At 28.4% G+C, this 21,293-nt stretch overlaps 1 protein-coding gene across 2 annotated transcripts; it reads right to left on the reverse strand.

Annotated features, from left to right (window-relative positions):
- Nucleotides 1-261: 261 nt before the first annotated feature.
- Nucleotides 262-17,926, reverse strand: LOC141537231 (uncharacterized). 2 transcript variants are annotated; one of them, XM_074258087.1, is made up of 7 exons: nucleotides 17,516-17,926; nucleotides 9,882-10,088; nucleotides 4,699-4,843; nucleotides 2,602-2,699; nucleotides 2,155-2,371; nucleotides 765-908; nucleotides 262-499 (listed from the first exon to the last, which is right to left on the reverse strand). In XM_074258087.1, exons 1-7 carry the CDS (start codon nucleotides 17,765-17,767, stop codon nucleotides 429-431), a joined length of 1,134 nt encoding a protein of 377 aa, XP_074114188.1. In that variant the 5' UTR covers nucleotides 17,768-17,926; the 3' UTR covers nucleotides 262-428. The 2 variants fall into 2 exon arrangements, with proteins under 2 accessions (XP_074114188.1, XP_074114189.1); XM_074258088.1 differs by lacking the exon at nucleotides 17,516-17,926 and adding an exon at nucleotides 11,200-11,310.
- Between the last annotated feature and the right edge of the window lie 3,367 nt (nucleotides 17,927-21,293).

The raw sequence follows: 21,293 nt of genomic DNA on the forward strand, positions 1-21,293 counted from the left end.
TCAAAATAGTTAAAAGAAAATTCCTATCAATCAAGACAACTTTCCGTTTCAAACACGATAACTTACGTAAAAATTCACGAATTCAATCAGATTTTTTTTTATTAGCTTGGCATTTACTTAGTGGAGATTACCATTGAAGATTGTCATCTTGTTCAGTGTTGCGGTTTAATGATATTAATGAAAAACTTTATTTAACTTATTTAAGACAACATCTATTACAAAATAGAATAAAAAAGTAACTAGGTTTAGTATTTTTGATGATCATTTTTCTTATTCTATGGAATCGTCACTAGCAGATTTTGATTCCTCATCAGATGATCCTGAGGAACCTTCTGAAGAGCTCGAGTCTCCTACCGACGATTTTTCCGAGCTGGTTAATTGATTATCGTGGGTATTGTTTGTTGGATTCGTTGTATTGAGTTCAGGATTCATGTCCCCGAAGCAGCAGCAGGTACATCATTTTTGTCGTGAGTAACATTTTTTTGGCTAGCTTCACTTTCTACAACAAATACATTAAAAAAAAAAAAAAATATGTAAAATGTACCCGAAAATATTTTGATATCGTTTTCAAAACTGCCCTGTTTAAAAATATTGATAGAAAAGAATTGAAAATGATAAAATTCGAATTTTTTTCAATAACTTCAATTCTTTTGTTTCTATATATAGATATACAGTTTGCATGGAGCGACCGCTTCTCAATTCTTTTCAATCAGTATTTTTAATTAGGGTATAATAAAATGTATCTTAATGAAATTTTTAAATACTTTTATTATTTTTGTTTGCTTGTCTTGGTGGCCGGAGGAGGTCGGATATTTTCTGTCGAATATACTCCTCATATAAGTCGACTTCGTTCATCAGGGCTTGTCCAGTCATTTTTCGTTCTGTTTTTAAATAATATTCGAAAATATCTAAACAAAAATTTGAAACTTTTAATTTTAATAATGACAAAACGATCAAATTTATTTTTATAACTTCCTGCTAAGAAAAATTGAAAATTTTTTGAAATTCGGGAAGTTATTGGTTTTACCCGGTTTTGCGAAAATCGAGTGTTCATCAGATCTCAACGTTTTGAGGTCCTAGGAAGCTGTTCTGACTATTCCCGCAATGGTGTCCGTGCGGCTGTATGTTTGTATGAGTGTGTGTGTGTGTGTGTGTGTGTGTGTGTGTGTGTGTGTGTGTGTGTGTGTGTGTGTGTGTGTGTGTGTGTGTGTGTGTGTGTGTGTGTGTGTGTGTGTGTGTGTGTGTGTGTGTGTGTGTGTGTGTGTGTGTGTGTGTGTGTGTGTGTGTGTGTGTGTGTGTGTGTGTGTGTGTGTGTGTGTGTGTGTGTGTGTGTGTGTGTGTGTGTGTGTGTGTGTGTGTGTGTGTGTGTGTGTGTGTAAACCTCTTATAACTTTTGAACGGTTTGACCGATTGGATCGAGATAGGTTGCAATCCAAAGAGTATCATTGCCATTAAATTTCGTGAAAATTTGAATCGATTCGGTTCGCTAGATTTTGAGAAATCTCAAAAATAAAATTTTCAAAAATCGTTTTTTTGAAATAACTTCTAAACGGCTTTACCGATCAATTCCAAAAACTAATTAGCTCTTAAACTTAAAAAACCACGTCGATTGCCACCAGTCCCGTCAAAATCGGTTGATTCGTTCGGGAGTTACCGTTGTCGAAAGAAAACCGAAAAATGTGATTGTTCTGAATTTCTTCGAAATTCCTCGTTCGATCAATTTACAATTAAAAATCTTTTTGAGACTTCAAAAACTGCGTCGAATGCTGCCAACTGCGTAAAAATCGGTTCAATCATTCAAAAGTTATTGGGGTTTGACAATTCAAAAATAGTGTTTTATTAAACTTATATCAGACTTTTGAGCTTGAAGGGCTCAAAATAACACATACGTTATATTTTTGAGTTCGGAAAGCTCAAAAATATAATAAGTACAATTTAGAGCATTTGAGTATGGAATTAGCGGGAAGTTACAGGGATGGCCTTTAGGGTCAACCGTTTTTCAGATTTTTCTAAGCATAAATACTTCAAAATCAATTGATTCGTTAATAATCAGATTTTATAGAACTGTTTTACTTTTTCATTCAATCAATTTTTTTTTATTGGTGTATCTTCAATAGATAAATGTTTTTTGTTTTTGTTTACTTCATCAATTACCTCGTATGGCGAGAGCTTTTGTTGGATCGATAGCTGGTCGTGGGATACTCTTAGTTTTGTTTGAACCCTTCCCTTTCACACTATGAGATTTTAAGTACTCGACTCCAAATACAGACACTGCAATATTTTTGACCACCATTGCCAATGATGACCCTGCAGTGTAAATATCGTTGTTGAAGGTCGCTTGTGGCAACCAGATTCCACGCCCCAAGTGGATCTACAACAATAAATTTTATGAAGAATAAACCAATGAGGAATCAGGTCCCATTTTTTTGCAAGTTTCTACTATTGACGTACTTAAATATTATTATAATTGAGAGATAAGAATATCCACTACCGTAATAAATTTAAATGATACTGCTTTCATTACATACATTAATATTTCAACTCAGAGTTTTGAGACAATTAATACAGCTACAATATTAATACAACTTTTATATTTATTACCATGTCATTGTCAACTCGAACGTAGCCGACTGGAGGTGGTCGCCGAATGTCATTGACGTCAATTGGAGCTTTAGATACTTTAGATGTCTCGTTGGCAGCTAAAAAATTAAAAAAAAAAAAAAACGTAAGCCTTAATAGTACGAATGTGCCACGGAAAAAAGTAAACTATAATACATAATAGTCGATTTATAATAAGTAATGATCAACTGCTAAAAATTACCATTTCAAACAGTAAAATCGTGATTTTATTATTCACTTTATATTATTCATCATTTAAACGCTACAATTTATTCTTTAAATGGAAGAAAATACTAATTCAAACAGTAATATTCGCTATATGAATGTAAAAAATGTTAGAGTATAATAATTAAGAATTTTCATTTTGATATTTATCATTTCGTACCTAAAAATGATCGTATGATATGTAAAAAGTATAAAATAAAATTAGTAAATTTCTAATATAAGCAACGTCAATATTTACGAAGTAAAATGGTTAATTTTAAACGCAACGCTAAAAATGAAACTATAATTATTAACCTGCTTGCACTGGTAAAATGTAGATTTTAAAAGTATAATTTTTACTGTTTCAAATGTTAAATTCTCCCAGAGCAAGACCCCCTTCTTCTCATCGGAGTTCCCCTTCTCCTCATAATATGGACTATATATTGAAATGGCAATTTTTACTGTTCCTGATTAAAAAAAAGTATTGAGACAAAGAGAAAAATATTGAAAAGAATTGGTTTTTTAGTCAATCCAATATTTTTCAATACTTTTTTCTTTGTCTCAATACTTTTTTTTATTCAGGGTTTCAAACTGTAATTTTTTAAGATGACAGAGTCGTTATTTACTATAGTGACAGCTACTAATCATTTATTTTCGATACTAAATTATAAATTGTGGCTTTTACACTTTCTACATTAAGTTCTGTATTATTTATACTTTTGCCACCCCGATGTCCGCTGTACTGTTTGAAACTATATAAATTATCTGTAATCCTAAGTAGAAAATTTTACAGTTTACTTTTTTCCGTGTGAGACACTCATTTAACCTAAACTTTTAGTAAATTAATCTGATTGTTTTAAGCATTAAGCAATTGTCCATTAATAAAATTCGCGATTTTACGGCATCAAATCACATCTTGATTTTTTGATGCTCATACAATTAATAAAATCACATGTTATAAAAATGAAAAATTTACTAAAAGAAAAAAATTATGAACATCTTTGAATGAAAAAATAGTATAGATATTTATATATTTAGAGATATTAAATTGAATTCGTTTATGTAGGCTTTTAGTATAGATTTTATAAATTCTGGAAAAATGTCAATAAAATGAATGTTGTAAAATAAATTTTCAACTATAATTGAAAACAATAGAAGAACCTTCTATGTTTTAGAAAACTGTGATCATCATAGAATTATATTATTATATCATCATCCCATCGCTAGGTAAATTTAATAATATTATATTTGTTAAATTCTTGAGAATTTCAATTTTACAATGCACAGCTTTAAATGTCTGATATGATTTTAGAATTATGAAATTTACCTAGAAAAAGGGATAACTATTAATATATAAAATCAATATACTCGGTACATAGACTGATGAGCTTTTATAACTCCATGTGGTTCTTAATAAAACTGTTAGGTGTTCATGAAAATATTTTTTTAAGCTGGAAAACTTCTATGGACCTTACTTTAATTTCAATAAATTTGAGATAAATTTTGCAAGTTCAAAGATAATGGCATACATACACTGATAGATAGATTTTTTTGTATTAAAAATATTTGTTAATAGTTAACAAATTATTTCTTAGAGACCACTTTTTAGTATTAAACAAATGTTTCTTAGCATTTAAAACGATTTGTTTGTATTTAATAAATCTGATATTCATTTATAAAATATTAATAAATCTTTTTAAATACTAAGAAATATTTATTAATCACTAAAAAGTGGTCTCTTATAAATGATTTGTTAAATATTAACAAATATTTTTAACTATAAACAAATCCTTCTATCAGTACACTTAGATTATCGAAATTTTTCTAATGAATTTCAAGGTGCTGAAGATTTCGTTAACAAAAATGATATCTTACTTTTCAATTGGCGCCAATTTTCCTCATTTGCCACTAATTTCTCCATAGCTAACTCTCGGAAGCTGTTAAAACTCTGTACTAAGTCAGATATTGTTCGTTCCATTGACGTTATTTGACAGGTAAGTTTAGTAGAAACTTCATCGTTCTAAAAAAGAAAAAAATTGTAATGTATCTAGGTAAAAATATACTGACTAAATCTTAAATAATTAATATTTTCTTTACAACTGCCCGACATGTAAACTGTAAGAAGTTAACTGTTTTAAATTTTGAACTGAAGGAATGAAAGGTACAAGAACTTTTATTTTTAATGCTTGAAATTTGACAATATCATAATGGAAAAATTTTCAAAACTTAAGACTTCATAAAAACTAAAATTTATAAGAACACCCTGCATGATCAACTATTTATTATTTTTGAGATAAAGTTTTTTATGTATGACATAAAATTAACTAATAAGATTTCTTTTCGGCCTAATCATACAATATTCTAAGTGTATGTGATTTATGGAATGAAATCACAGATATATATATATATATATATATATATATATATATATATATATATATATATATATATATATATATATATATATATATATATATATATATATATATATATATATATATATATATATATATATATATATATATATATATATATATACAGGGTGTCTCTGAAGTGGCGGGAGTAATTGTTGGGGTCGATAGAGAAAAAAATACTGAATCGAAAGTTCCTGAGCCAAAAATTTTTTTGGGCCATAGAATTTGAGTTATGAATTAAAAACGATAGCCAATCAGAAGCGCGCTATTCGAGAAATGAAAATGAGCGGGGAAGTAGAGGAGACGCGAGAGTGAGATGCTGCAATAGCAGCTTACTCGCTCACACAAAGCCGAGCATGAGAGGGGATTGTGACGCTATGAGCCGAGTACGTAAGTGTGAATGAGTGGATGTATGAGGTCGCAAGCGGACGGCTTAATGTATGAGCGTGTGTCCGTGTATCGCAGCATTATTGGAGGCGTTGTAACGCTGAATTAAAGCTAACCGGGTACTCTAAGACAGAGGAAAAAATTTTAATTTTTATTTTTATTCGAAAAAATTTAATAAAAAAATAAAAAGGCCCAAGATTTAACCAGACCCACAGAAACGGAGAGTAAATTTTTAATTCTCATTTATTTTGTTGGGGATTATTTTCAAATACAAAAAAAAAAAAAAAAGGCTAAGATTCAACTGGAATCCAAAAAGAGATGGATGAAAAAATTTTATTTTTATTTTTAATCAGCAAAATTATTTTTCTTTAAAAAAGAGCCCAATCTCGACTGGAGCAAGAAAAAATGATTGAAAAATTTTATTATTAATTTTCAATCAACAAAATTATTATAAAAAAATAAATGGGCCCAAGTCTCAACCGGACCCAAACAAACGGATAAAAATTTTTATTACTTACTTAATTTGCTGGAAATTATCTTTAAAAACGAAAAAATGCCCAAGACTCGATCGGATCCAAAAAAATAACAGTACAAAAATTTTTTCCTTATTTTCAATCAGCAAAATTGTTTCTTTTAAAAAACGGCCCAATCTCGACTGGAGCAAAAAAATGATTAAAAAATTTTATTATTAATTTTCAATCAACAAAATTATTTAAAAAAAAATAGTCCGCAGACTCAACCGGACCCAAACAAACAGATAGATAGTTTTAATTACTTATTTATTTTGATGGGAATTATTTTAAAAACGAAGAAAATCGCCCAAGACTCGACCGGACCCAAAAAAAAAAAAATAAATTGAAAAATTTTGTTTTCATTTTCAATCAGCCAAATTAATTTCTTTTCGAAACAAGGCCCAATCTCAAACAGACTAAGAGAAACTAATTAAAAAATTTTATTTTTATTATTAATCAAATATTATTTAAAAAAGAAAATAAGCCACAGACTTAACCGGACTTAAACAAACGGATAGAAAATTTTTATTACTTACTTAATTTGCTGGAAATTATCTTTAAAAACGAAAAAAATGCCCAAGACTCCATCAGACCGAAAGGGAGATGAATAAAAAAATTTTACTATTCATTTTTAATCATCATAATTAACTTTTATAATAAAAGGCTCAATTTCGACCGGACCCAGAAAAAATGATCCAAAAATTTTATTTTTATTGTTGATCATCAAAACTAATTAAAAAAACAAATGAGGCCCTAGACTCAACTGGACCCAAACAAACGGATAAATAATTTTTATTACTTATTTATTTTGCAGGAAATTATTTTTGAAAACGATAAAAATGCCCTAGACTCGACCAGACCCGAAATAAAATAAATTGAAAATCTTTGTTTTTCTATTTTTAATCAGCAAAATTATTTTCCTTTGAAAAAGGGCCTGATCTCGACTGGAGCAAGAAAAAATAATTGAAAAGTTTTATAATGAATTTTTAATCAACAAAATTTTTTAAAAAAAGAAAATAGGCCCCAGACTTAACTGGACCCAAACAAACGGAAAGAAAACTTTTATTCCTGTTTTTTTTGTTGGGAATTATTTTTCGAAACAAAAAAAATTGCCCAAGACTCGACCGGACCCGAAAAAAGATAAATCGAAAAATTTTATTTCTAAATATTAATTAACTAAATTATTAAGAAAAAAAAAAATAGACCCAAGACGCAGCAGGACCCAAATAAACGGATAGAAATTTTTATTACTTGATCACCAAGATTAATTTTCCTTGAAAAGAAAGGCCCAATCTCAAACAGACTTCCAATAACTGATTGAAAAATTTTATTATCAATTATTAATTAACAACATTATTCTTAAAAAAAAATTAATAGGCCCCAGACTCAATCGGACCCAAACAAACGGATCGAAAACTTTTATTTCCCATTCATTTTGCTAGGAATTATTTTTAAAAACGAAAAAAATGCCCAAGACTCGACCAGAGCCAAGAATAGAAGAATGCAAAAAAATTTATTTTCTCTTTTCAATAACAAACAAAAATTTATTGAACAAAAATCAGCCTAATCTTGACAAGACGATAAAAAACTGATTGAAAAAATTTATTATCAATTATTAATTGACAAAATTATTTCAAAAAGAAAATAGGCCCCAGACTCAACCGGACCAAAACGAACAGATAGAAAATTTTTATTACTTATTTCTTATGCTCGGAATAATTTTTGAAAACAGAAGGAATTGCCCAAGACTCAACCGGACCCAACCAAACGGATGGAAAACTTTCATTTCTCATTTATTTTGCTGGGAATTATTCTGTAAAATAATTTTTCAATTAATCGTCAGGTAAAATGTCAAAAAATAAATTAAAACAAACATTGAACTCAAGTCCCAATAATTTTGATATTTTAATTAAAATTATTTTTTAATTAATTGACAGGTAAAATGTCAAATAAGGAATTGAAAAAAAAAATCGCTCTCGAGTCCTGATAATTTTGATATTTTTATTAAAATTATTTATCAGTTAATTAACAGGTAAAATGTCAACTAATAAATTAAAAAAAAAAATTGAACTCAAGTCCGAATAATTTTGATATTTTTAATAGAATTATCTATCAGTGAATTAACAGGTAGAATGTCAAATTATAAATTAAGAAAAAAATTGAACTCAAGTCCGAATAATTTTGATATTTTTATTAGAATTATCTATCAGTGAATTAACAGGTAGAGTGTCAAATTATAAATTAAGAAAAAAATTGAACTCAAGTCCGAATAATTTTGATATTTTTATTAGAATTATCTATCGGTGAATTAACAGGTAGAATGTCAAATTATAAATTAAGAAAAAAATTGAACTCAAGTCCATTGTTTGTCCGGTTGATTCTGGGCCCTATTTTTTTTTCAAAATAATTTTCTCGATTAATAATAAAAATAAAATTTTTCAATCAGTTTCTTCTAGTCCGGTTGAGATTGGGCCTTTTTTGAAGAAACATGATTTTGGTGATTGAAAATAAGGAAAAATTCTTTTAATTATTTTTTTGGGTCCGATCGAGTCTTGGGAATTTTCTTCGTTTTTAAAAATAATTTCCACCAAATTAAGTAAGTAATAAAAATTTTTATCCGTTTGTTTGGGTCCGGTTGAGACTTGGGCCCATTTATTTTTTTATAATAATTTTGTTGATTGAAAATTAATAATAAAATTTTTCAATCATTTTTTCTTGCTCCAGTCGAGATTGGACTCTTTTTAAAGAAAAATAATTTTGCTGATTAAAAATAAAAATAAAATTTTTTCATCCATCTCTTTTTGGATTCCAGTTGAATCTTAGCCTTTTTTTTTTTTGTATTTGAAAATAATCCCCAGCAAAATAAATGAGAATTAAAAATTTACTCTCCGTTTCTGTGGGTCTGGTTAAATCTTGGGCCTTTTTATTTTTTTATTAAATTTTTTCGAATAAAAATAAAAATTAAAATTTTTTCCTCTGTCTTAGAGTACCCGGTTAGCTTTAATTCAGCGTTACAACGCCTCCAATAATGCTGCGATACACGGACACACACTCATACATTAAGCCGTCCGCTTGCGACCTCATACATCCACTCATTCACACTTACGTACTCGGCTCATAGCGTCACAATCCCCTCTCATGCTCGGCTTTGTGTGAGCGAGTAAGCTGCTATTGCAGCATCTCACTCTCGCGTCTCCTCTACTTCCCCGCTCATTTTCATTTCTCGAATAGCGCGCTTCTGATTGGCTATCGTTTTTAATTCATAACTCAAATTCTATGGCCCAAAAAAATTTTTGGCTCAGGAACTTTCGATTCAGTATTTTTTTCTCTATCGACCCCAACAATTACTCCCGCCACTTCAGAGACACCCTGTATATATATATATATATATATATATATGTATATATATATATATATATATATATATATATATATATATATATATATGTCTGAATTTATTTTTATAAATTTTAATCTTAATAATTATGGAAATTAAAAAAAAAATTTATCTTCTATAATGTAACAATAATGATGATAGAAGTGAAAAATTTTCAGTGTTACTTTATCACTATCGTTCGACGAATTGTATATCAATCGCACGTAAAGATTTTGCTGTGAAACATTTTTTTATCATTTTTTATTTTTTTCCTTTTGACTTTTTCTTTTTTAGCTTTCGTTTATTTTCGCAAAGAAATTAACATTTCACAACTACAAAATACCTAATAAATGCAACTATTTTACTTACAGCTCTTTTTTTATTATCCTTTGATTTTTTATATTTATATTTGGATTTTGAAGAAGCAAGAGTAGACGCATCGTTTTTAGATAAATGACTAAGTTCGGTGCTCGGCTGAACATTATCTTTGTTATTTATCGGTCCACTCATCAATGCAAGACCATCTTGAACTTCTTTCACTTTAGTTGAACTGTCCTCATTAGAGTTGAGCTTGCTCTATGCAATACATATTGATTAAAATATTAAAATTAAATTATACACATTTGATATAGGAGGTGGTTTGTTAGATTCAATTATTTTGTCGCATGAAAAATTTAAAATTTGACATTGGTTATTTTATTTCATTCACCTCTTTATTTTAAGAGATTTAATGAATAAAGAAATTTGATTAAAAAATTAATTTCATAAGCATTTGATTGTTTAATAGTTCCGAAATGAGTAGTAATTGAAATGTAATAATAAAAATGGAAGAAAATTTCAAATAAACGTTTTATGAAAAGTAGTTAATGTATTTATGAAATATAGTTTCCATTGAATGAGATTATGATAAGAAATTAAACTATTTTAATCTGAAAATTGGATAACTGCATTTCATAAAATATGTTTCACTTTGTAGTTCTATAAAGATCATTACATGACGTGTTATAATTGAATTTTAATGAAAAGACACTAATTTACTAATCATTGCATTTCTAATTTTCTATTATCAAATCACTCGCAATTCTTCTCAAATTTCAGTTACATAGCTTTAATTGGACTCTGTTATGCAATAGTGTGTTAAGTACATAGGATTTCCATAGCACTTAACACATTAATGCATAACAGTGTCCAATTTTTCATGTAACTTATTTATTGATTCAATAAATTAGTATATTGTAATGGATTATAATGGTTGATGAACATAAAAGTAGTAAAAATATTAATAATAATTATATATAATTCATAGTTTTACATTTATTTGGTAGAAACGATAATTTTTAGTAATATATTAAATATGGTGTACACTGAGAAAAAAAAATACTGTTATTCAGAAAATTTTCTTGATACAAGAATTTATGTTGTTGAAAATTTTCAAGAATATATATTCTTAGCTCAAGAAATTTTAAGAAATAATTTTTACTTAATTTAAATAAAGCTATTCTTTTGTTTATTTACTATCCAAAGATAAATATTGATGTTCTTCTCTTCAGAAATTAATAATTAATAACAATAAAATATTTAATCGTCAACGCGCGGTTCTTGAGCCAATAAATTGTTAATTGAGTAAAAGTATTTTTTTCTCAGTGTAATAGTTTAGTCCAATACTATACTTTTTAATAATTTTTACCTTTTTCAGTTTTTTCATATTTGTTTTTTTTTGTTTCTTTCGTCGTTTAACGTGAGAACTTTTGGCTCGAGAACAGTTGATTGTAAAGTATCATCATCAATTACAATATCATGATCATTTTGTTCTTCATTGATCATGCTATCTTCGCCAGGAACTGAAAGAACATTATCGATTTCTTCGCCCATATCCTCTGATTGCTAAAGTAGAGAATCAAAATTAATTTTTATATGAGAAACATTGTAATTGTTCCAGCTAATATGAATTGCTTTCGTTCCAAACCGAAGTTACATCTGAAAAATTGTTCGTGGATTGCACAATATTTTGATCGAATCACATTTGATTTCTACACATTTGTATCTAAATGCGGAGGAATGATGATGGCCTCATATAATTGTATATAATTTATTTGTTAATATTTAAAAATTTGAAGTCTCAATACTTGCCAAAAATTTTGGTAAATACACACTTATACATTCCATTACAAAACTTTACCTGCAGGTTATCATGATTATAAAGAGCAAGTTATACTTTTTATCTCAATTTTATAAATTATATTTTGTCACCGAATAAACGATTTATTAAAATCAAATGAGTAACACGGATAAGGTAAAAGACCCCATTAGTGGCACCTTTGACCCGCATTAGTGACACTTTTTCTTTCAATTAAAAAATTTTTTATTTGGAATAAAAATTAACAATTTTTTTGATCTAAAATTCTCAAAGATTAGAAATAATATATTCATTATTGAAATTAATGATTTCATTAATTGAATAAGTACCAAAATCGAAGAAAGTGTCAGTAATGGGGTCCCTGTCACTAATGGGGTCTTTTACCCTATTTGTAAATTTCTTTCACTTAGATTAGACCATTACACGGACTATTAAACATTTTATGTCGCCAAATTGATTCTGAGTGCTATTATACATATATACAATTATAAAAAAAAAAACATTTTTCATGCAAATATATTAAATTATTTTTATCTGGATCAATAAAAGCTACCATAAATTTTAAAAAATTTGATAATTATACCTTATTTAAATGGTCTACTGCTCTCCTGAATGTTTTGGACAGTTTACACTCGCTTAGAATTTTTATCTTTAATAGTGCCAATAACGCAAAAATAAAATTGTTGTTATAACACATGATTATTTTAATGAATATCACGGACTGCATTTGAATGACAATTAATTACAGTATCAATGTAAGTAAAGATGGTTATGTATAATATTTTTTAATAAATTCCGCGGAAACTAAATTAGTAAAATTCAGATAAATTTTTTGTTATACCTACATTTGGAAGGATAGGGTAAAAGACCCATTAGTGGCGGGGACCCCATTACTGACACTTTCTTTGATTTTGGTACTTATTCAATTAATTAAATCATTAATTTCAATAATAAATATATTATTTCTAATCTTTATTTTTAGTTTTTATTCCAAGTAGAACATTTTTTCATTGAAAGAAAAAGTGCCACTAATGGGGGTTAAAGGTGCCACTAATGGGGTCTTTTACCTTAATTATTATTAAGTTTTCGTCTTAAAAATCGATCATTTTTTAAAACTACGAAGATATAATTTTGATCGAAATTTTTACAATAAAGTTATAATGTGCGCGTGCGTGCGTATATTTTTTTTTGTTATATGAAATACATACAACTGATTAACAAATTAAAATACACATGAGCTTCAAAAAGACTACTTGACATTTGAATCTGTTTCAGATGTGTTATAAAAATAGAAGAGTTAATTTATTATGATTTTTTTATTATGATAAAATTCATCAGTTTGATTTGTTTAATATTTTCAGACAATCTTAGGATAGTAAACTCACTAACCTTTCTCCTAGCACATAAGCAATTTGAAATAATCTTCTTGTAATGTACTTTTTTTTTTTTTTTTTAATATTACATAATCCTTACCTTTACAGCTGTTTGCTTTTGCTCCTTGTTATCATTAGCCAAAATTCCATCTGAAAACTCCTGATTGTCTTTCGGCATGATCTTGTTTTGCCTCTGATTTAAATTTTCTTTATTTTGATTATTTTCTTTTTCCATACTTTCACTCGATCCTAATTCCATCTCCTATGGCAATATTAAGTTAACAGAATTGGGTCATAATTTGTTATTTATGTATGTAACATGTGTATATATATTTTATTTTTCAATTTTCATTCAGTACTATTAAAAATTTCAATATCTAATACTGATTGACGAGAAAGTAATCTATAAATGGAAGAAAATTGAGTGATGTCATGTGAAAAAATATTATTTTTAACTAAAAATTGTTTTTTCATTTAACATAAAATAGACAGTTTAACATTATAAATCATTTAAGTTAGTATTTATATTAATTGCGGCTTCCATTTTCTATCACAATAATGAATTAATATCATAATACTAAAAATTTATATTATAATTTTCCATAGCAAATAGTTTAATTTGAACTACTTATAATTATTAAACTAGAGTTAGTCTAATAACTAATAAATAATAATAATAATAATAATAATAATAATAATAATAATAATAATAATAATAATAATAATAATAATAATAATAATAATAATAATAATAATAATAATAATAATAATAATAATAATTTATTACTTATTATGGAAAAATAAAGTAATTTATTAAGTAATAATACTACAAAGCTTATCAGATCTTTTTGAAGACAATTAAAGAGACATAAATTTGGAAAATTATCAAGAGCTAACATTTAGTATATATATATATGACACTAAAACAAAAAGAATTTCTTAACTTTACTTAAATTCCCAAATGATCAGGCAAAAATGAAACATAGGTTTTATTTCCAGTGGAAAAAATACTACCTTACTTTCTAAATCGTTAGCATTAATAAATACTTCATCACCTTGCATATCAACTACTTCCAAGATATGATTCAATCGAGTTGTGCGAAATTCCGCAAGAGTTGTCACAAGCTCTCGGCCGTATAAATAGCAAGTATTATTAATTACAACAAAGTCATGTATTTGAATTATTTTCTTGGATTTAACTGAATAACCGTATCATCAGTTTTTTTGAACGCGTATACTTTATACTACGGAGAATTTTTTTTTGAGAATGCATCGGCCATAGATCTTGCTACTCTGAACTTCCGGAATGTGAAGATCACAAATTAGGTTATAAATTCTTGCATTAGGTTCATTTGCTTTACCGGTAAGCATTGCACCATTATCTGTTCGTACAAAATTTGTTAACTGTTGTGGAAGAAATAATTTTCTACAATATTCACGACACATTGCTGACTCAGTACCATTATTAATATTGCGCCGAATATGATTTCTTTTTAGGGATGAAGTAACAATTTGTTGAGAAACACCGTAAGCAGCATTAATTTCTTTTTTGTAATAAAAGATTTCATTTTCAAAAATGAACGTATTACTGGAGCAGAGTGGTCCACTTTGTCGTACTGATTGCCCTATATGATACATTGAATGTAAATTAAATGTCATTACAGATTTTCCGTAAAACTGTTCACATTCTCCAACAAATTGCAACAAATCTAACTCACATTCTATCAATTTTCTTTCAGTAATATTACCAGATAATAATGTGAATATGCTTGAAACAAATAAGCAATATGAATCGAAACATTCTTTTTTAAAATTCCAACCAAACAGGGTAAGCTATCAAACAGTAACCATGATTCCCACTCAGACGCTTTCCATTTTGCCATAGTTTTGATAGGCCTTACTAATCTGTGAATTTCATGTGGTCGTTTTATTTGGAGAAATCGGTTATTAATTTCTTTACGATCAGCTGGCGTTAAATAGTATAAAGTTCTCGGAGTTGTCCAAATAGTCCATAACTGCCGCGTAACACCTAATAAAACACCATGCATATAATCTATAGGAAAACTCCATATACAATCTATGTGCTGCAATCGTAATAGCTCAGAGCGACCTTTTACACCATTAATAGGTCGATTTAGTTTCTCTACGTTTTCTACATCATTGACATAATCTTTATGAGTTCTCAAAATAGGATCGTTTTCAGTCATAGGATATCGAACAGCTGAACTATTGTACTCGCCAAGATCGTAGCACCAACTGCAACCGTGATAACCACTGTACTGATATCGGTTTTGCATAACAGGTCTAGCAACTGAATCTACACATATTAAGAGGCAATGGAATTTAAAATTTTTCGTTACATTTGAATTATGCATAGTAATATTAATTCCATCAATCATAAGTTTTTCAGCATTATCGATAAATTTTGATAAATAAATTTTCATCAACTCTGGACCTGGCTCAGTTGAAGATAAAAGCATACCACCAAGAATTATATTTTGCTTTCGTATTTCAGGAGAAAGTTCATTTATACACAACTGTATCGGCCAAAAACTACAATTTGAACTCTTGAAAGGTGGTGCACCGTCTGTGTTGACGTTGTATGTCAATGTTTGTGGAGACAAAAGTTGAACGTCTTTATACAATTGACAGTCGTAAATAGTATGAATTACTCCATCGACTTTATTTTTGTCACGTAAATCCAATGATTGTAATAAATCTTTTTGAATATCTTTGTTATGCAAAAGATTTTCGAGCTGATAATCTAAATCCACAGTAATAAATTGATTTGAACTTTCTGATTTAAGCTTATATTTTCTTTCACAACTAGTACATTCTACAGATTTTTCTTTCATTTTTTTACCGTTATTATGTGAAATTAATACAACGTTGCAATTTGGGCAAAAAAATGTGTATTTATTTTCGATTTTGGAGGACTATATGTTTTAGCACGTGCATGCTGAGAGGCATTCCACGACATGAATTCCGGGCCAGCTAATATTTTTATAAGTTGTATAAGATCATCTTCATCTCTTTTGGTTAAATTTTTCTGTACCGAATATGCTGTGATCATGAACATAACGTCTGCCACAGTTAATTGTGCTTCAGGAAACATTAATTTACTACCTTGGAAATCATCTGTATTAAATCTTGTTGAATGAAAGTTACGTTGAGAATGAGAATTATTAGATGAGGAGTTAGTGTTACAATGTGATGAACTATCGCTATCACTATCTGACGAAGAATCAGAATCAGTGCTTGAAACAGTACTGTATACATAATTATTGCTGTCATCAGAAAAACCGTCAGAATCATCCAATGAACTTTCAGAATCACTAGTTTCGGTAGATGAGACTTGATCGTTTTCTTCGGGATTTATATTTTTATGAATATTTATGTCGGGTAGCTGTTCATTAATATCTGTCGAATGTTCCAAACTGCTATTATTTCCAGTGGAGGAGAAACATTGATTATGATTTTCTTTCTTATTTATGCAGTGTTCGAAAGATTTTTGGAAGACAAGTCTCCAACGCTCTGTTGTTCGCTTACTTACTCGATTACGCTTATAAGACGGTAATAAATATTGTTTATTCACTCTTCTTTCCTGATTCGACGGCATTGTGCTTTAAGCAAAAAATAAAACCACCAGAATGAGTATAATTTCATAAAATAAAATAAATGGATTAGCAATGGACGTGCGTGTGTGTATGTATGTATGTGCAATTCCGTTCTATAAATTTTGCACAATCTCAAATATAAATTTAAATAGTAATATTTTTTCAAATAACTTTTTAAACTTATATACCCGATAGTTTTCATCTCAAAGGGCTAGAACTTTCTACTTGTATGTAACAGAAAAATTCGGTGATGATCTGCCGACTTAATCATTTTTCTGAGTTTTATGCATGTATTCATGTTTTTGATTTTTGAGATTGTACAATTAAAAAGAAACTATTTTGATGTTTTCGAATACTTTAAATATGAATCATTTCAAACAGAAATTGGCTCATTGAATTAATAAAAGAAAAAGAGTAATTAATTTAGACGTATGAGATAGCAATTCATAAGATATAAAAAAATTAGCTTTTGATCTTGAAAAGTCCATTGATGTCCGAACAACCTTAACAGTAATTTTAGAAATTTGATTGAAAAATCTCCATCTAATATTCGACTACAATTATGCTTGCAAAACTCTTTTTTTTTTTTAATTAAATTGTTTTGGTGTACAAAAGCTCCTCATTAGCGTAAATTTTGTTGAAAATACACTTTTTCATGTTAGACTTGTTACTCTAAGAAGACTGCATTTATCAAAATAATGAATACGATGAGTGATTGTTAAAGCCGGAATTATCAATTAAACAATCGAAGTTTAATGTATCAAATACTGGTGTATTTAAATTTAAGTGATTTGATGACTCCAATTTGAATATAGAATCAACATTTAAAAATAGTCATCAATATCAATATTAATTATTATAAATAAATGAACTTACCAGCAATTGTTGTTGCTTCACAGCAATTTTTTTTTCCAGAACAGATTTCACTTTGTTAGCATCAGTAGTAATGACTTTCTGTAGTGTACTCTCAATATCACTTTCTTCAGTACAAGACTTTTGTAAGTATCCTGGAGGGATGGGATGTCTTTTTCCAGATGATACGATACTATCAAGTTCCTCTTTTGAGTCTGTTAACAAATTTCGATATCGATATAAAATGAAATCTGCAGTAGAATGTACAAAATTCATAAAAATTAATCAAAATATTAGAGAATTCGGATAGAGAACTTTTTGTTTTTATATATTTTTCTAACTGAGGATAAAATAAATCATTGATTACAGAAAATGGAGTCAGTTATATCAATAAATGAGTATGTATTCCCGCTGTGCTAAACAAAGTTGCCGCTTTCCGCCTTCGTCGGACAAAAAAATATTATACAACCCTTAGGAAGTAAAAGAAAACCTCAGATCACATGTTTGTTGACCTCGGCTTCGCCTCGGCCAACAATTTCATGTGATCTGAGGCTTTTTTATTTTCCTTCCCAAGGGGTGTAATATACTATTTACCGTTGGGAAGCTACATTATCCCCGGGTGACATAGGCTATATTTTATTATGAATAATTTGGAAATTTTTCCTAAATACCCGTGCGAAACCGGGCTGGATCGCTTGTATTTTATACGATAATTGAAAAATTATTCTAGAATTTTAAAGGTTAGTGAAGCACTTTCGTATACTAAAATATTGGAGTAAATAAGCTAATCGATTTGAAATAAATCTAACACTTATGATCACTCGTATTCATACGATTTTAAAGAATAAATTGACCTAAGACAATTTTACATTTTTGTTTTTCTCAAATATTTGTAAAATGTAATTGTTAATAAATATAATGTAATGTAGTGTAATTATTTTTATTAAATATAGTGCTTTCAATTATATAATATCGATATTATGATTATTAATGTATGATATAAAAATACAACTTACCTTTAATAGCAAGAATCAGCGCTTTTTTGTTACGTCTCCAGAAATTATCTTATAATGTTTAAACTTGTCAAATTTGTCTAATTTGAACTTCCGAATTTGTGACGTTGCAACAACTGCACAATTATTATCCGGAGGAAGGTATTTTACGTACGCGAACATGAGCGATTTAAATCAATCTAAAAAAAAACATGTTAAAATTTTGTTTAGTTGAGAAGAGAAAGTACATATGAATCACAAATGATACAGTATTTAGTAAAAGTCTTAAGACTTTGGTAATTACCAAAGTAAATGTACTTTATATCTGATCTAGGAATGTAAAATTAACAATATAATTATAATAAATTTAACAACAATTATTGTAGTCGAATATGCGAGTGAAAATCAAGAAAAAGATAGTAAAGATATTGAAATTATTTTCTTGGGAAAAATATTTTATTTACACTTATTTGAATGTGCCACTCTTCAACACATTCTCTACAAAGGTAATCTCTTTCTTTGTTTTTTAAATTAATATTTGCAGAGTGGCTCTTAATAATTAACTCATAATCTTTAAGTATGAATGTACTTTTATATAACACAAGAATAGATAACGTGCAAAAAGAATAGTGTCAGAAAATTTTGAATTTGTGTACTCTTACTAAGGATTTCTAAATGCAGCAAATCTTAGAATTCAAGATCCGTTGATCTCTCCAAACGTGAAGTGATTACAATTTAATTACCATTTTTCATACAGGCGGTATACAGGAAGAAAATTGTAAATATTTTTTCTTTTGCTGTAAATGCTGAACAATCAGATCTTCATAAATAAACTAATATTTTATAGATTACTACATTTGTAATTATTGAACAGATATGGAAATTTTTAGTCAAATCGTTTCATAGATATAGTTAATAAAATAATACTGTTAATATAAATGATAACGATTAAGAGGGAGTACACAATAATTTATGAGAAAAACAACATTAGCGAGTGAAAAAGAAGCGATAAATAAAATTGGGTATCGGAAAACTACCTCAAGTTTCATCTGTTTCAAAATAGTTACATATAAATTTAAAGATATTAAATAAATTTTTGTTGTTACGTTAATATCATTAAAAATTAGAATTTCAAAAAGTGGGACTCATTTATTTTTATTGATCAATTGCGTGGTCCATACAGTTTCCCTTTAGGGTTAATCGATTCGTTAATGTCATAAGGAAATGAAATTTCTTATTTATTTGTAAAAAACTGAATAAAAAAATTAGAAAAACGATTGACCCTATAGGCCATCCCTGCAAATGAGCGTGACGCCGCTTAATTATATTGTTTTTTATTACATCTTCAATATTTATTAAAATTATTCAAAAAATTTGACTTTGTTCCTTGAACATATTAGAATATATTAATAATTTTTCCCAAAACCTTCGAAAATATTAAGTTGCTGAAAAAAATTTCTTAAAAAAATTTGCGGGGCTTTCCTCATCGCTTGACCAAAGTCGTAAGTACTTTTTTATCCGCGGTGCTACTGCCGAAAACACCTCTAGTTTCTTCCTGTCAAACGTGTATGAACTGGCAACACTGTACACTCTAAAAGCATTGTGGCAAATCCCTCCTCACTTGACCAAAGTCGTTAGGTCGCGTTTGTTCACCAGTCTAGAGTTAAGCACTCAAAATTTCTCTTATTGCGTTTTTGAGCTCTTCGAGCTCAAAAATCTGAAAGAAGTTTATTGAAATACTATTCCTTAAATTTTCAAACTGCAATAACTTTTGAATGAAAGAACCGATTTCGACCGGGCTGGCGGCGATCAACGTGGTTTTTTGATGTTAGGAGCTGATTAGTTTTTAAAATCGATTGGTATAGCCGTTTAAAAGTTATTTCAAAAAAACAACATTTGAAAAAAAAATTTTTTGCAGTTTTTTTGATTTCTCAAAATCTACCAGTTCGAATTGTATTCAGAATCTAAGTTTGATCAAGTCCTTTCGAATGACGCCAACCTCAATAAAATCTGTCAAGACGTTCAAAAGTTACGAGAAGTTTACATACGGCCACACACACACACGCACACGCACACACATACATGCATAGATACACACACAGGCATCATCGCGAAACATTTGGGGAAGTATGCTAGGACCTCAAAACGTTAACATCCGTTGAAAACTCGATTTTCGAAAAAAGGGGTGAAACCAATAACTTCCCAACTTTTGAAAATTTTCAATTTTCTTAGCGGGAAGTTAAAAAAACGATTTTTATAGAAACTTGATATGAATTGAAAAGTTTCTTCGATTAGTTTTTAATAAATACAAGAACATTTTTTTGTTTATGACTTGCATTCATTGTAGAAATTATTTTTAGATATAACGGAATAAAATAGAAAATATAATTTATCTTTTTGTATTGGAACATTGGTATACGTATTGTTTTGGTTTTTATCGGTGAGAAACGCAAACCATATAAAATTTCATTAAAATCAATAACCGAATAATTTTACTTGTTTCAAAAGTTACTTTCAAAACTAAATTATACATAGAATTCATCACAAGAAATTAAATGCAAATAAAAGTTTTTATCGAACACTGATGCAAATTTAAAAACCTTGTATGAATCTAGTACTAAACAAAATCAAAATTTTACAAATAGGGTAGAAGTACTGTTTTTGGCCACCTTAGCACCGTTTTTGGCCAGTGAACATTTGATTTAATTCATAACAAAATATAATATTATAACCATATTTTTGTTGAGTTTTAAAAATTTATATTAAAACAAATTAAGTTTGTAATGGTTTATTAATATAAATTCATTTCT

This window comes from Cotesia typhae, unplaced genomic scaffold (genome assembly GCF_013202065.1).
Source record: "Cotesia typhae breed Kobodo isofemale line unplaced genomic scaffold, CoteBio_Ctyphae scaffold_70, whole genome shotgun sequence".
In the NCBI taxonomy this organism is placed as follows: Eukaryota; Metazoa; Arthropoda; class Insecta; order Hymenoptera; family Braconidae; genus Cotesia; species Cotesia typhae.

What these genes read in the sequence shown, in the direction of transcription:
- LOC141537231 (XM_074258087.1), bottom strand. Translation starts at nt 17,767, where the DNA reads ATGAATTTTGTACATTCTACTGCAGATTTCATTTTATATCGATATCGA. An exon ending in TTCGAGTTGACAATGACATG is followed by an intron (nt 2,372 to 2,601) that starts GTAATAAATATA and finishes TTATTGTTGTAG; the next exon opens with ATCCACTTGGGGCGTGGAAT. An exon ending in AAAAGCTCTCGCCATACGAG is followed by an intron (nt 909 to 2,154) that starts GTAATTGATGAA and finishes ATTTTTGTTTAG; the next exon opens with ATATTTTCGAATATTATTTA.